The sequence below is a fragment of the Scedosporium apiospermum genome, assembly GCF_000732125.1.
Source record: "Scedosporium apiospermum strain IHEM 14462 chromosome Unknown SEQ_SAPIO_0088, whole genome shotgun sequence".
Lineage (NCBI taxonomy): Eukaryota > Fungi > Ascomycota > Sordariomycetes > Microascales > Microascaceae > Scedosporium > Scedosporium apiospermum.
The window spans coordinates 1,036,181-1,049,535 of record NW_015971789.1 but is presented as its reverse complement, the minus strand read 5'-3'; the positions used below and the strand labels follow the sequence as shown (position 1 = coordinate 1,049,535).

The following is a 13,355-nucleotide window of genomic DNA, read 5'->3' as shown; positions in this document are numbered from 1 at the left end:
GTATTACGAGGTACAGACGCTACTCCCCGAGACTAACCGGGTCACTCCGCTAAAATCTAAGAGAAAAATAAAAAAATAGAGAAGATCACATCTCAATATTCAAAACGAGTCAATTCAGGTTTGTACTCAAAAGCCCTCCGCCGCTCCGATCATTTTCCATAAGCATCGTGTGACCTTTCAAGTGGTAAGGCATCTTGGCATAATTAGGGGAAATACCGTCCAAGCCATGCAGCTACCAGGGGAGGGGGGGTTCAACAAAAGCAACCGCCTTTCCCATAGGCAGAAAAGCAAGGAATTCCCTTGCCCGCTTCCGCGAAACGCAGTGATATTGAAAGAAAAGGGAAAAAAAAAGAAAAATAAAAGACGTTTCAAGGGATCCAATAGAAAACACAAGGGATCCAAAATGAAAAAGAGGGGGAAGCCAAAGAAGAAGAAAAGTAGCACACTCCTAGGTAATACTCCAAGGGAGCGATCCGAAGGAAACTAGACAGAAAAAAAAATAAAACATAAAACAAACAGCGAAATCAAGGCCCCAAGAAAGCTTTGCCCGCGGAGCCAAGCAAAAAAGCCTTGGTATCATGGTCTTCCCTTATCTTCCGTTCGCCAAAACGCCACCCCCTATTCCCAGACAAGACAGCCATCCTTTCCCAAGTTCCATGAATGCAGCGTGGCCTCTGTAATGATACAAGACACCCGTCCTCGTTTTGTCCAACCGATAGCATGCACCTCACAAATCCGGACACCAATTTTGTTCCCAACCATCGTTGTCAGCCTCCTTCCTGAGATTTAAGACTCAACAGAGACGGCCAGTGGCTGCTGGATTTGGGGTCCCGGTGTAGGGGCGGCTGCAGGGGCGGGTAGTTGCTCTTCGGCTTCCGTAGCCACCTCCCCACCGGCTTCCCTCTCGGCCCACTCACCCCAGAGACCGCGCTTTCCGCGTACTCGGATGGGTGCGCCAAGATCGCTACCCTGTTCCACCTTAATCGCATCCTTGGTGGCGAGGACTAGGCACTCGAAGAACATCTTCGTGGCATCGGCCTTTGTCGTTTGGCCCTCGGGGAGAAGGTCCTGGAAGACAACGACAGTCTTCTTCCGCTTCTCGGCATCGTGTTCCGCTTCAGGTCCGAAGATGTCTCTCAAGATGTGCACAGCATGTTTGGTGCCGATAGACACTGGTCCACTATCAGCGGGGTGGACGAGAGGCGCTGTTGTCTCATCGAATGCGGGCATGGGACTGCCTTCGCGTTCGAGGCCGTCATCCATCTGGTCGTCAGCTGGGATCTCTAGGATCGTGCCATCGGGTCCAACGGTTTGGTTGCCAGCATCCACATCACCACCAAGGAGGAGATGTTCGTCATCATCGACATCAAGTCGTGGCGACTTCCAGATACCGTGGTCGCTATCCATGTCCGCAATTCCACTATCCCTCTTGCGTTTGAGCTCATTGGATTGCTTGCTTCCCGTAATGGACAGCATTGTGCGGAGCTCTGGGGCCCAAGACGATCCACGTCCCCCGAGGATGAAGTTGGTGACGAAGCCGCCGTTCTTGTGCATCTCCATGAGCGCAACAACGTACGGATCCTTGGGAAGGAAGGTCTGGGGCTTGAGGATGTTATCGCGGTTGGCATGTTGCTCCTTGATGTAGGAGCTGGTGAGCATCGTCTGGTCGTCGGGGAGGATAACTTTTTGCTTCTTCGCTCTCTGGGTTGGCCGGCGGACAATTGTCGTGTCCTCCTCGGCTGTCGGTTCGTAAAGATCGGTCTGGTTGTGTCGGGTAACTTCCTCCTCTACCTCCCGGGCAAGGTCTTCGTCAATATCCGACAGGGGAGATTCGGAGATCCTCTGACGGCTAAAATGTAGCCCTGTAGGCATTGCTGATTGGTCATCCATGTTGAACTGCAAGTCATCGTCTCCCATCTGAATATCTCCTTCCTCATCGGCGATCCGGATGCCATCTTCGAAATTGAGGTTGATGGATGGTTCTCGGTCACCGCCCTCCTTGCCAGGACGAATTCCGAGGCCCAACTCGCTGAAATTATCATCATCCATTGGTGCGGCGGCATCTCGACCCATCTCAATCGACCTGTCAACATTTCGCGGGCGCTCTTCAATGTCATCGCCAAAGTCCAGTTCAAGTTCAATACCATCGTCCAAGGGGGCCAGAGCGAGCTCATCCTCCTTTTCCATTCCTGACTGCATAAATTGGCTGTTGTCAAAAGCTTGCTGAAGGTTGATGTCGCGGTTGTTAACGCGGCCCTTTCGACCCATTGGTGTTGCCGTGACGTCGTCCATCTGAGCGAGCAGCCACGCAGCATCTGGTGGGGGAAGGATATCTAGGTTGTCGTACGGCGTGATTCGATCGGGAAGGAGTAGCGCCTCGCGATTAGACACGTTCAAATTGGCAACCATGTCATTGTTTCCACTTGACCGGAAAGCCTGTTGGGGGATAGTAGTTAGCTTCGTGTTCACCCGTCCTATTTCCTCGACTGCATTGCAACGCAACATACCATCTTGATTTTCATTAAAGCCTCGTTACAATCATCTAGCAGATAACGTGTTTTTCGGCTGTAGATTCGGACGACACCAAGCAACAGTTGACCGCTTAACCGTAGGGCCATCGGCGCTTGGCTCGGCGTCAATATCGCCTCGATACTCTCACCGAGGTCAGACTGGAGGATATGCGTCTTAGAGAGCTTGCGCTCGAGATTGGCTGAAAGCCATACTCGGGCTAAGGGGCCGCTCTTTTGGAGCAGCGTCTCTGAATAGAACATGGTGGTGGTGGCGGAGGTGAATGTGACTTGTACGGCAAGACGCGTGAGAGGACGATAAAGGAGGGGAAGCAAGAGGCACTAAGCCACTGCTGAGGTTTCCCTATAAACTAAAATTGATGCGCCCGCAATCGAAAGCGTTGCGAGAATAGGTTTGAGCAGTGTAGAAGGCGATGCGTGAATGCGGGTGGCGATGGTCGTGAGGTGTAAACAACACCAGAGCACAGGTGGCGCGCTAGGTTTGGTGGATACGAATCGCGTTGTGTCGGCTCAGTTTCGGGACGGCCACGACGGATACAAAACAGAGGCGTCGATCGGATATTAAGAATAACGTGCACAAATGCAGTTTGAAATCGCGCCCAAGGTCGAAGGACAGATTCCGACAATGATGGTACCTGGCGACGCGGTTTTGCTTTGCGGCGACGAGCAAAAAAATGGCGGACGAATTTGGGGAAGAGTGGAGGGACTTTGAGAGGGGGGCTTGTGTTTTGCTATTGCTTCCGTCGATTTCAGGTCCACCACTAATTTGCCGGCTTTTTGTCGGTGGCTGGGAACCGCCACAAGGGAGCTCGGGCCACCCAGCAACATGTCGAGAACTTGAGAACGAACTCCAGCAGACAATTGGATAGATTGATGTGTCATCTTGTTATAGCCAATCAAAGTCGAAACATCACGTGATACGAACACGAGTGGAAGGTCAAGGCAATCCGTGCTCTAGGTCGTGACAACCTCCCGAAGTTAGCTTCTGGAAGCCAGACCGCCAGGATCTCCGTGCAACGGCGGCTTGTCTTGAAAGACGTCAATTCCATTTCGCTTGCGTATTCGAGGGCTTTTCTTTCTGTCCTTCTTTCTTTCTTGCTTTCTTGCTTTTTCTTTTTTTTTTCTCAAGCCATAGTACTCTGCCACTACTGGGTTAGAATATCACTCCATATATCTCCATTTCCGTAGGGTATCATCAAGGTTCGTATCAACAGAGCCATCATGTGAACTTAGTTCTGTCCATTGTATCTAATACGAGGCAGCTAAGTTTGCGGTGCGCTGACTCCAGATGCAAGCCATATATCGATTCTGTCACAGTCGATGTCAGGGGCGACACAAGACCGTCTGCCGTTTGTTTCTGAATAGTGTGATCAATGTTAAAGCGCGCGCTACTTATACACTGGACTGGCTCTGACTGCTGCGGTTCTGTTTATATGACACAGACGAAATTGCCTTGAGACTGTTCAGGACAGTTCGCCAGGCTGTAGTTACATTCCACCAGTGAAGCCTCGCGAGACCCACTGAAGGAGCACCTTAGTGATCATTTAACCCTCCCCGTCGTACCTCACAGGCCCTGGCCAGGCCCACCGCTACCACCAAGACTAGTCCTAATGGAGGAGCGACGTAGCACTGTTCTCTGTCGGGTCCAGTTTTCCCTGCGAATTGAGCAGCTGTACTCGCCTGTTTGAGAATGAGATGCGGCACTGTGCAATCGTGTTCACTTCAATCAGATTTGTTCCTGGGAAATTTGCTTTCTTTCAAAACTTCCATTCTTCAGCCACCAAACCCAAAAGACATCCTACCAGAATTCGAGTTATCGAAACACAATCGGGTATTTTTCCAGCCTCGTCACTCTCGTCACCGCGTCTTACCGACACCGCGGGAGCCTCGAAGACCTCTTCTCCCTGAAATATACCGAAGACCCTGCCGCCATTCCGGCGACCAGCAGCGCCTACGACAACGTGACATCAAGGTCTCTCACGCGAAGACCCCTTCGAACTTCATAGCACCGTCGAAGTTTCCGATCCCTGGACTTCATCAACTCGACTGGACAGCAGAACAGTGCATCAAAGCCAATTCCATTCGTCCTGATGCACTCCCAAAACCGTGATTAGCTTCAACTACCTGACACGACCCCCGTCGACGTCCCCTAACTATGCAATTGCCATGGCGCGGGCAGAACAGCGAAGGCCTTCTGCCAGTTGCGGAGACTGCGGCCTTCTTGAAACCTAACTTCGAGCCATCGGACAAGGAGCATTGGAAGCATATTAGGCCCCCTTCACGACTGGCGCGGACGACACCGGCACAGTCTAGAGTAAGTCTGTGGCGACTGGGAACACGCACAATGACTACTGCTCTTCTACCCGGAACGGGGTTCGCGATGCTGATTGTATCATGTATAGGGTGTTGCCGACCAGTTCTCTTACACTACCCCCGGAGAGGTAGCTTCTCGATTAAGCACTTCCCTAACCCACGGCCTATCAGAGGTTGAAGCTCTCAAGCGGCTCAGCGATTATGGACCGAACGAGATACCGCACGAAGACCCCGAGCCCATCTGGCTAAGATTTCTGGGCCAGTTTAAAGAGCCCCTCATCCTGTTACTGCTAGCATCAGCTGCCGCGTCGATACTGGTAGGAAATATGGACGATGCGCTGAGCATTACAGTCGCAGTTACTATTGTGGTCGCGGTCGGGTTTGCGCAAGAATACCGGTCTGAGAAATCCATCGAAGCCCTGAACCATCTCGTCCCAAACCATGCGCACCTTGTGCGCGCAACTCCAAACCCGCCTACATTTAGTCGCTCCGCGGCCTGGCCGCCAGCTCTAGGGGAGACGTTAGACGGAATTAACTCGCCCGGTACCAGCACTCCGGGAGAAGAAGCATTGGAAGCGGCATCGAGTAAAGTGATGGCATCTCAGCTTGTGCCCGGCGATCTAGTTTTATTCACGACTGGCGACCGTATCCCAGCCGACATCCGTGTGACCAAGGCCGTCGACTTGACGATCGATGCGTCGAACCTCACTGGTGAGAACGAACCAGTGAGGGTCACTGCTGATACCAAAGCGCGGGCTCCCCATATGCCCGTCTCGATGAATGGTCATCTGTCCCCTAACTCCGGTGCGCGAACACCGGTCGGAGACGATGTTGTTCACAACATCGCTTATATGGGTACTTTGGTCAGATCTGGTCATGGACAAGGTATTGTCTTCGCGACCGGCGGCAATACTCACTTTGGTACCATTGCAACAAGCGTGTCGGGAACGGAAAGTCCAAGGTCACCACTCCAACTGTCCATGGACACTCTGGGCTCGCAATTGAGCAAGTTCTCCTTCGTAATTATCGGCCTTATTTCTCTGGTGGGCTGGCTACAGGGGAAAAATCTGCTGGACATCTTCACAATCTCCGTTTCACTGGCTGTAGCGGCTATTCCCGAAGGTCTGCCTATCATCGTCACTGTTACTCTTGCGCTTGGTGTCCACCGAATGGCAAGGCATAATGCAATTGTTCGAAGAATGCCCAAAGTTGAGACCCTGGGTTCGGTTAATGTTGTGTGTACCGATAAGACAGGTAACTTTTTAGGCCTCCCGCATCTTGTGCCGGCTGGTTTTTACTAACATGTCTTAATAGGGACTTTGACGACGAACCATATGACGACGGCCAAGATGTGGTACTTTGGATCCGATAGCGCTTTCGATGTGGACTCTGACGATGAGGCGACGGAAAGACGACCAGATGCGGCTACATTGCGAATATTACGTATCGGAAACATTGCCAATAATGGGCGCCTAGGACGACAGTATGCCGACGACAGCACATCTGCGACCAGAGCAAGGGCGGTGCTCTCATCCACCCAAAGTCGCTATGGTCAGGCGTGGACGAGATGGGTCGGGCAACCTACTGATGTTGCGATGCTCGATCTTTTGGACAGGTTCAAGGAGCACGATGTCCGAGACTCGATCGGACCTCGAATCAGCGACACGCCTTTCAGCTCTGAGCGCAAATGGATGGGCGTAACAGTTGCATCGGACAAGGGAGATCGAGAACTTGCTTACATGAAGGGAGCCATCGACAAAATTCTCGATGCCTGTGATACGTATGTTACTGGGGACGGTCGCGAAATAGTCCTTGATCGGGCTCGGAAGCAAGAGGCGCTAGAGGCTGCGGATGCAATGGCATCCCAGGGGCTTCGTGTCCTGGCGTTCGCCAGCGGTCTTGTTTCGAAACCCTCGAAGGGCAGGACGGCACTATCATCCAATCCTCGCACTACCCCGCCTAGCACTGACGGTGGGAATAGTCCCCTGCCCCGCTACACTGAAGAGACTTTCCGGGGCTTGACGTTTGCAGGTCTTGTCGGCATGCGCGACCCACCACGCCCGGGCGTGAGTCGCTCAATTCGAAGGTTAATGCGTGGAGGAGTCAGGGTGATTATGATCACTGGTGATGCTGAGGCAACAGCAGTGGCGATTGGCAGACAGCTGGGCATGAACATCGCAGTGGCCAACGAGCGAGGAGTACCGGGTCAATCGACGGTCCGGCCGGTCCTGACGGGTGACGAGGTCGACGCCATGTCTGAGCAGGATCTCGCGCTCGCCATGAGCCACACAACAATTTTTGCGCGAACCAACCCCGACCACAAGCTAAAGATCATCCGCGCCCTGCAATCGAGAGGCGATATCGTGGCCATGACCGGAGATGGCGTGAATGATGCGCCGGCTCTCAAGAAGGCCGATATTGGCATCTCGATGGGCCTCAATGGAACCGACGTTGCCAAGGAAGCTGCCGATATGATATTGACGGACGATGACTTCTCGACTATTCTCCACGCCATCGAAGAAGGCAAGGGCATATTCAACAACATCCAAAATTTCCTGACATTCCAACTCAGCACCAGCGCGGCAAGTCTGTCTTTAGTGCTGGTTTGCACTTGCCTTGGGTTCAAGAATCCGTTGAATGCCATGCAGATTCTCTGGATTAGTAAGTATTTGGGTCGAAGAATCCACTTTCCTCTCTCTACTTTGAATTCACACGCCGCTAACCGGCTCCTCTAGATATCATTATGGATGGCCCTCCAGCGCAGTCCCTCGGTGTTGAGGCTGTCGACAAAGATGTCATGAATAAGCCACCCCGAAGACGTGGAGACCCAGTCTTGACCCAAGCACTGATTAGGCGTGTACTCACGTCAGCAGCCATCATCATGCTAGGCACGATGATGGTTTACAGCAGAATGCTCGTGGATGGCGAAGTGTCACGGAGAGACACAACGATGACGTTTACATGTTTCGTCCTCTTCGACATGTTCAACGCGCTTGCTTGCAGATCCGAATCGAAATCCATCCTGCAGGGCGAGATTGGTCTGTTCTCCAACTCGCTCTTCAACTGGGCCGTGTCGCTCAGTCTTGCCGGCCAGCTACTGGTCATCTACTTGCCATGGCTCCAGGAGGTTTTCCAGACGGAGGCGCTGGGCCTCTACGATCTCGTGAGCCTGGTGATACTCTGCAGCACTGTATTTTGGGCCGACGAGGCGAGGAAGTATTGGATGTACGGCAGGAAAAAGCGGCTCGGCAACGGGTATAGCCAAGCTGTATGAGTATGAAAGTTATCTCGTTGCGAAAGTAGCATGTCCGGGGGAGTCAGGGTCTCGGGAAAGGAGTTTGTTCCTTTTTGCTTCTTTTGAAAACGGCATTGCATTGTACATGTTTTTTTGCGCGGCTTGGTTTTGGACCAGAGTTCTATCTGGTATTGTACATCTTTGGCCTGCTTTCCGCCTGTAATCTACTTTCCGAAAAACATATATGCTCGGGCTGATGATGACGGGTATTGCAAGACATCAGAGACCAGCCTCTTTTCTTTTTCTTCCCCCTTTACCCTTTTTGCTTTCTTCTTTTCGTTTCTCGTCTCTGGCTTTTCACTGAGCGGCGCATAGAAATAGAAATGGCGGGTTGAGCAAGGCAATAGCGAGGCAATCGAGAGGAGGGCTGTATAAATAAGGCGGATAATATATACTTGCACTATGTTTGAACTTGAATCCTGTGAAATGTGAGAGTGTATGGTGGCGGAGCCTTTGTTAAACTGCCTTCAAACATGATCAAGCCGCTGAAGGATTCCGTTCAATTCATCAAGATACTAGACAACAGCTCGTAACTCCAAGGTTAAACGTATTTTTACTGTGCTCTCCTTGTTGCGGTTCCTGTCGTTTACATCAACGAACGGAGAGAATGGAGAGTCGCCCAACTCAACTCGATCCCCAAGTCCCAACCTACTTTGATGAGCAGCAATGCCGCGAGGATTGAAATGGCAGGTCTGAACCATTCAAAGCCTATACGATGGAGGAGGGGAGGCAGATTATCGAAGAACACAAATATTGGAACCCTACGCCTATTGGTACAGAGACTTCTACGAACCTGCGGAGAGGAACGTCATGAAGTGCTAGATCGAGTGGAGGGTATCTAGAACAACACACGGGGCCACCTGTATATACGGAATGGTCGTCTTGATAGCCGGTCATTGGAAACATGAAGAACCGCTTGAGCTTGAGTCTGAACCCGAGATGCATTCGAAAGAGGACTCGACGCCACCTCTATTCCCCCGTCCCTAGAAATGCGCTAACGGACATTCCTCGCCAGAGAGCCAGATATTGATAGCTCAAAGTACCACTCGTGAGCACGTACTTCTTCTCTTGCTTCGCGCCCGTTCTGTCGTCATCGATGATGCGAATATCCAATAACAACCGCAACATTGCACAATGCCCACTCGTCCTCGCGCACCAGTTACTCAATTTCTTTTTCTTTCTTTTCCCATCATTCAATTGCGACTAGAAACGACATAGGCATATCATTCTGCTACTATCCATTCCAAAATAATCAAAGGCCGGTAGATGTCCACCAATTTCGCACCGTCTCCCAAAATGACCATTTTGGTCCAGCACTCCTAGCCTTACGGTTTGTGGACTCATACCCCGTTTTGCGAGCTTCCTCGAAGTACGTCGAGGCTCCGTAGGCCATTTTAAACCACCAGAGCAGTTTCTGAATCCACGAGGGTTCGTCGTGCATCTGTTCCCGATCAGGTCCGTCCCCGTGACCCGGGGCATTTCCCGTCGTGTTCGGGGCCCCTTCGGCAGCAGGCACCGAGGGCAGGGCTGCGCCAGACTGCGTGGAAGAATGCCCAGCTCGGGGGTCAGCTCCTGGTGTTGGCGGGGATTGTTCGTCGTCATTTCGTCCCTGGATGAGAGCCCGGCCACCCTGAATTCGTACAGCCGTGCTTGGCAACTCCCCCTTCAGTACTTTGGCCGCCTCGGTCTCCAGCATCTCACGGCCTTCCCTCTTCATCTCGACTAAGACCTGCAACGTAGGGGCCCTCGGGTCTCGGTACTTTCGTCGAATAAGGTCCCGTAGCTCGTCCCCCCGCTCCGGGCCGTTATCGTCCATGGAGAGAATGGTCGCGTGTGCGTTGATAGAACCCTCGCCCTTGGGGAATCCATGATGGTAAACCGAGCCCCCAGAAATTCGGCCCGGCGGATCGAGGATTTGCATGACGTCTGGGTGTGCAAGGAGGTTCTGGGTCCTACCCCAAGCCTTGCGGAACCCAGTTTCTGTCATTTCATCCCACTGGCTCGTAATGAGCGTAATATTGGCGAAGAATTCCGGGCCACAGAAGCATTTGATGAAGCGGATCGTTCGCAGATCTTCCCGCGACAGCCGGGTTCCGGGTTTCCCAAAAACAAAGAGGACTCCAGCAAATTTGACAAATGGATGAAGAATTGTGAGACAACTCAAGATGTTTTGGAAATTGTCCATGTCGTCCATATCAGCCGCACCAAAGCCCGCGGTGTCCACGAAAAGGTACTGTTCTCCATCGATGACAGCGGGGCAGATCTCGTACTGCCGCGTGCCTGGATTCCGAAAGACTTAGCTTCTGTGTGCTCTGATATCGTGTTCAGAGGGTTTGAACAAACCTGAATCCAGTGTTTCTCCCACTTTAAGATCCAGCCCGGTCATCTCCTTGAGCATGGTACTCTTCCCAGTGCCTGCTTGACCGATGACGAAGATCACCTTCGTTCCACGCAAGCTAGATCGGGCTTATTAGCGACTGCAAGCTAATGATTCGAGAGCTGATACTTACTGGGACTTTATGAAGGCTACCACTCTATCACTGGCAGCCCCCTTAGCCTTGGCAACGAGCCGCTTCAACTTCCTAAAGCCCCACGGAGCCCAACCGGTAGGCTTTACAGCCTCCTCTTCTGTCTCAGAGTCCGAGAGGCCATAGTTATCTTCATCAATAGAAGTGGACGCAAGGTGGCCCTCGACGTCGGAGATTGAAGTTGACTAAGCAGTAGAATCAGTGTCCGATCACCTATCGGACTGGATTTGGCGCATATCCCTTGGGGGTGGGCATCACCTTCAGTTGAAGGGTTGTTTCCAATGGCGTACTTACTGAAGTCATCGTAGATGAAAGCGGTGGGATCGAACGGCTTATAGTCCAGTGCGGGATAGTGTCGAGGATGGAGTATAGGATCAAGACTTAGATGAAGGAATGAGGTCTTGTGGCTTGAAGAGAGGAAGAAAAGAGAGAGATATGAAGAGGAGAAGAGGAGGAGGAGAGTGTTCTACTTATAGTTGAAGTCGGCCATAAAGGCTGAGTGGCCGCCTCTACGTCGGCTCAAACCCTTCTTTCTTGACGTTTCCATCACAGCCCACTCAGCCTGGCGAAAAAAGACCTCGATACACCTTGATAGATAGCTCTATGATGCTGGAAATGCCTTGTTTTGGTCTGGCACTACATCTTATTGGTGCTTCACTAAAGTTCAGACTACTCATTGGCAGAGCCGACGGCCAACCAGAGATTCTATTTTTTAGATTCGCGTCGTCCTGGGCCGCTCATGTTTTCTTGTACGACAAGGCAAAGCGGGGTTCTCGTGTCGGGGAATGCTGGCTAGATACCCGCTCGACGTGAAGGGGGAGTTGAGGTTGTCGAATTTACACCCCTTGGTGTTCGATCGTTCGTCGAATGGAGAAGGGGCTTCGCTCTGCTATAATTCCGATCGCTGCCCCCTTCGACCCACGAGCGCCAGCCCCAGAACTGTCATCCGATCTTAGGCCTTTTTGGATATACTTGAATACAGACTAGCACTTTGAGCTTTGCGCTCTCTGCGGGTTGCGCTGATTTCGATCGACATGGATCCTCCACCCTACCAAACTATCGCTCCAAAGCCACCCGGCTTGTCAGGTATCCCGGGGAAGGCGCTTCTACCGGCGGCTCCTGTCCCCATCCGAGCATCGGAATCACAACCCGTAGCTCGACAGAAGCGTTTGCGTGTTGCCCTATTAAACCCGTCAGAAGAGAAGTGGAAAGAAGTGAAACCAATCCTCGATAGGCTCTATGATGAGGAAGGCCTTTCATTAAGGGTAGTGACGGATATCATGTGGCGTTTGTATCACTTCAAGGCACCGTAAGAGTTCTTTTCTTTGCTGCCATCTGCGCTTTCGTGGAACGTTTGCCAACTACTATAATAGGAACATGAAATATAAGACGGGCGGGACAAGCTTCGAAGCCCGAGGCATCCGGAAGAATAAGGCTGGACCAAAATCTGGTCGACGGACGAGGCCTCAACGAATACCAAAACCACCCCCCGCAGCGATATCCCAAGCCATAGTACGCGTAGGCGATTTCACATTCAGGCCTGATATGGAATGCCTTACGCAATATCCCCACCAGGAGAAGGTCCTTTTCAGCCTAGATTGCTATATCTACAACCTTTTCGATGCGGGACGCAAAGACGGTTGGACCGCGGACCTTCTCAGCTTCATTAGACGCAACGGTTCGAGCGAGAACACTCTGGCATCATGGCAAGAGATATCAGACCAGACATATGGAGCATCCTTGCAGATCGGATTTGGCCACGCCGAACAAGGGGAAGCCACTCTCGAAAAGCTGTTCAGCAAGCTTCGCGAGGTAGCGGGGCAAGAAGATCCGTCGATATTTGTCAAATTCTGGCGCATCTGCCTCGGGATTTCCGGCATCGATGGACGCTGTGGTCATCGCGTTAATGCCAGGGCTCGCCTGTTGGAATGTCTAAAGGAGATCTTTGCGAAGCACGATAGAAATGGGCATCCGCTAGCAACAATGCTATCGTCATTAAGCGAGGTATCGCCTCCGGACTTCAAGGATACTCTCCGAATTGGTTTTGACAAAACGCTGAGAACAATAACAAGATTAGTTGGTGACGAGAATGCTATGATCCTTCACATGTGGTCGCACTTCTTCAGGTATTGGGATAGCCAGTATCTTGTCAAGGAAACGCTTTTGCTCAAGTTCCAATGGGTGTGGGACAGGGTTCACGAAGAAGAGGGCATAACATTGCACTCCGAAGAGGCGATTTCCGTCCACTACTACTACACCTACGCGGCATACTATCTTTGCAAGCCAAGAATACTGGGGGAAAAGATGGTTGTCGAGCTGTTCGATCGAACCGAAAAGTTCTTCTGCGCGGTAGATGAGCCGAGGTGGTCGCTGACAGCCCTGGCATTCGCCTTTTCCGCCAGAATCACGGCCGTGATTCACCGCGATGAGGGCAAGGAGGATTTGTGCCGGCATGTTATGAATGTCGCTATCGAGAAATTAGAACGGGGGGACAGGGAATGCGCCACGAGGGCCGCAATGCTCTCCAGAGTGCTCGCGAAGTGGCTCAAGCAATGGGGGTACCGGGAGGAGTCGCAAACAGAGTATCTGCGAGCAGCACGAATCGACATTGGTATTGGGGGATGGGAATAAGAGAGACCACAGCCTGCATGACTTCCACCGAGTAGTTGGCGAGAGGCTTGGATGATGTTG

General features: G+C 52.0%; 4 protein-coding genes across 4 annotated transcripts; 2 read left to right on the top strand and 2 right to left on the bottom strand.

The window, feature by feature from the left end:
• Positions 1-786: 786 nt before the first annotated feature.
• SAPIO_CDS3281 (Uncharacterized protein) lies at positions 787-2,771 on the bottom strand (the record flags this gene model as incomplete). The annotated part of the gene is made up of 2 exons (XM_016786108.1): positions 787-2,436; positions 2,508-2,771. 2 exons carry the CDS (start codon positions 2,769-2,771, stop codon positions 787-789), a joined length of 1,914 nt encoding a protein of 637 aa, XP_016644114.1.
• A 1,912-nt stretch (positions 2,772-4,683) lies between these two features.
• Positions 4,684-8,115, top strand: SAPIO_CDS3280 (Calcium-transporting ATPase 1; the record flags this gene model as incomplete). The annotated part of the gene is made up of 4 exons (XM_016786107.1): positions 4,684-4,842; positions 4,931-5,963; positions 6,156-7,502; positions 7,577-8,115. The coding sequence occupies 4 exons, from the start codon at positions 4,684-4,686 to the stop codon at positions 8,113-8,115; spliced, it is 3,078 nt and encodes a 1,025-aa protein (XP_016644113.1).
• A 1,273-nt stretch (positions 8,116-9,388) lies between these two features.
• SAPIO_CDS3279 (uncharacterized protein) lies at positions 9,389-10,967 on the bottom strand (the record flags this gene model as incomplete). Its single annotated transcript, XM_016786106.1, has 4 exons — positions 9,389-10,416; positions 10,480-10,592; positions 10,647-10,849; positions 10,959-10,967. 4 exons carry the CDS (start codon positions 10,965-10,967, stop codon positions 9,389-9,391), a joined length of 1,353 nt encoding a protein of 450 aa, XP_016644112.1.
• A 731-nt stretch (positions 10,968-11,698) lies between these two features.
• On the top strand, positions 11,699-13,295 carry SAPIO_CDS3278 (uncharacterized protein; the record flags this gene model as incomplete). The annotated part of the gene is made up of 2 exons (XM_016786105.1): positions 11,699-11,973; positions 12,038-13,295. 2 exons carry the CDS (start codon positions 11,699-11,701, stop codon positions 13,293-13,295), a joined length of 1,533 nt encoding a protein of 510 aa, XP_016644111.1.
• Positions 13,296-13,355: the final 60 nt, after the last annotated feature.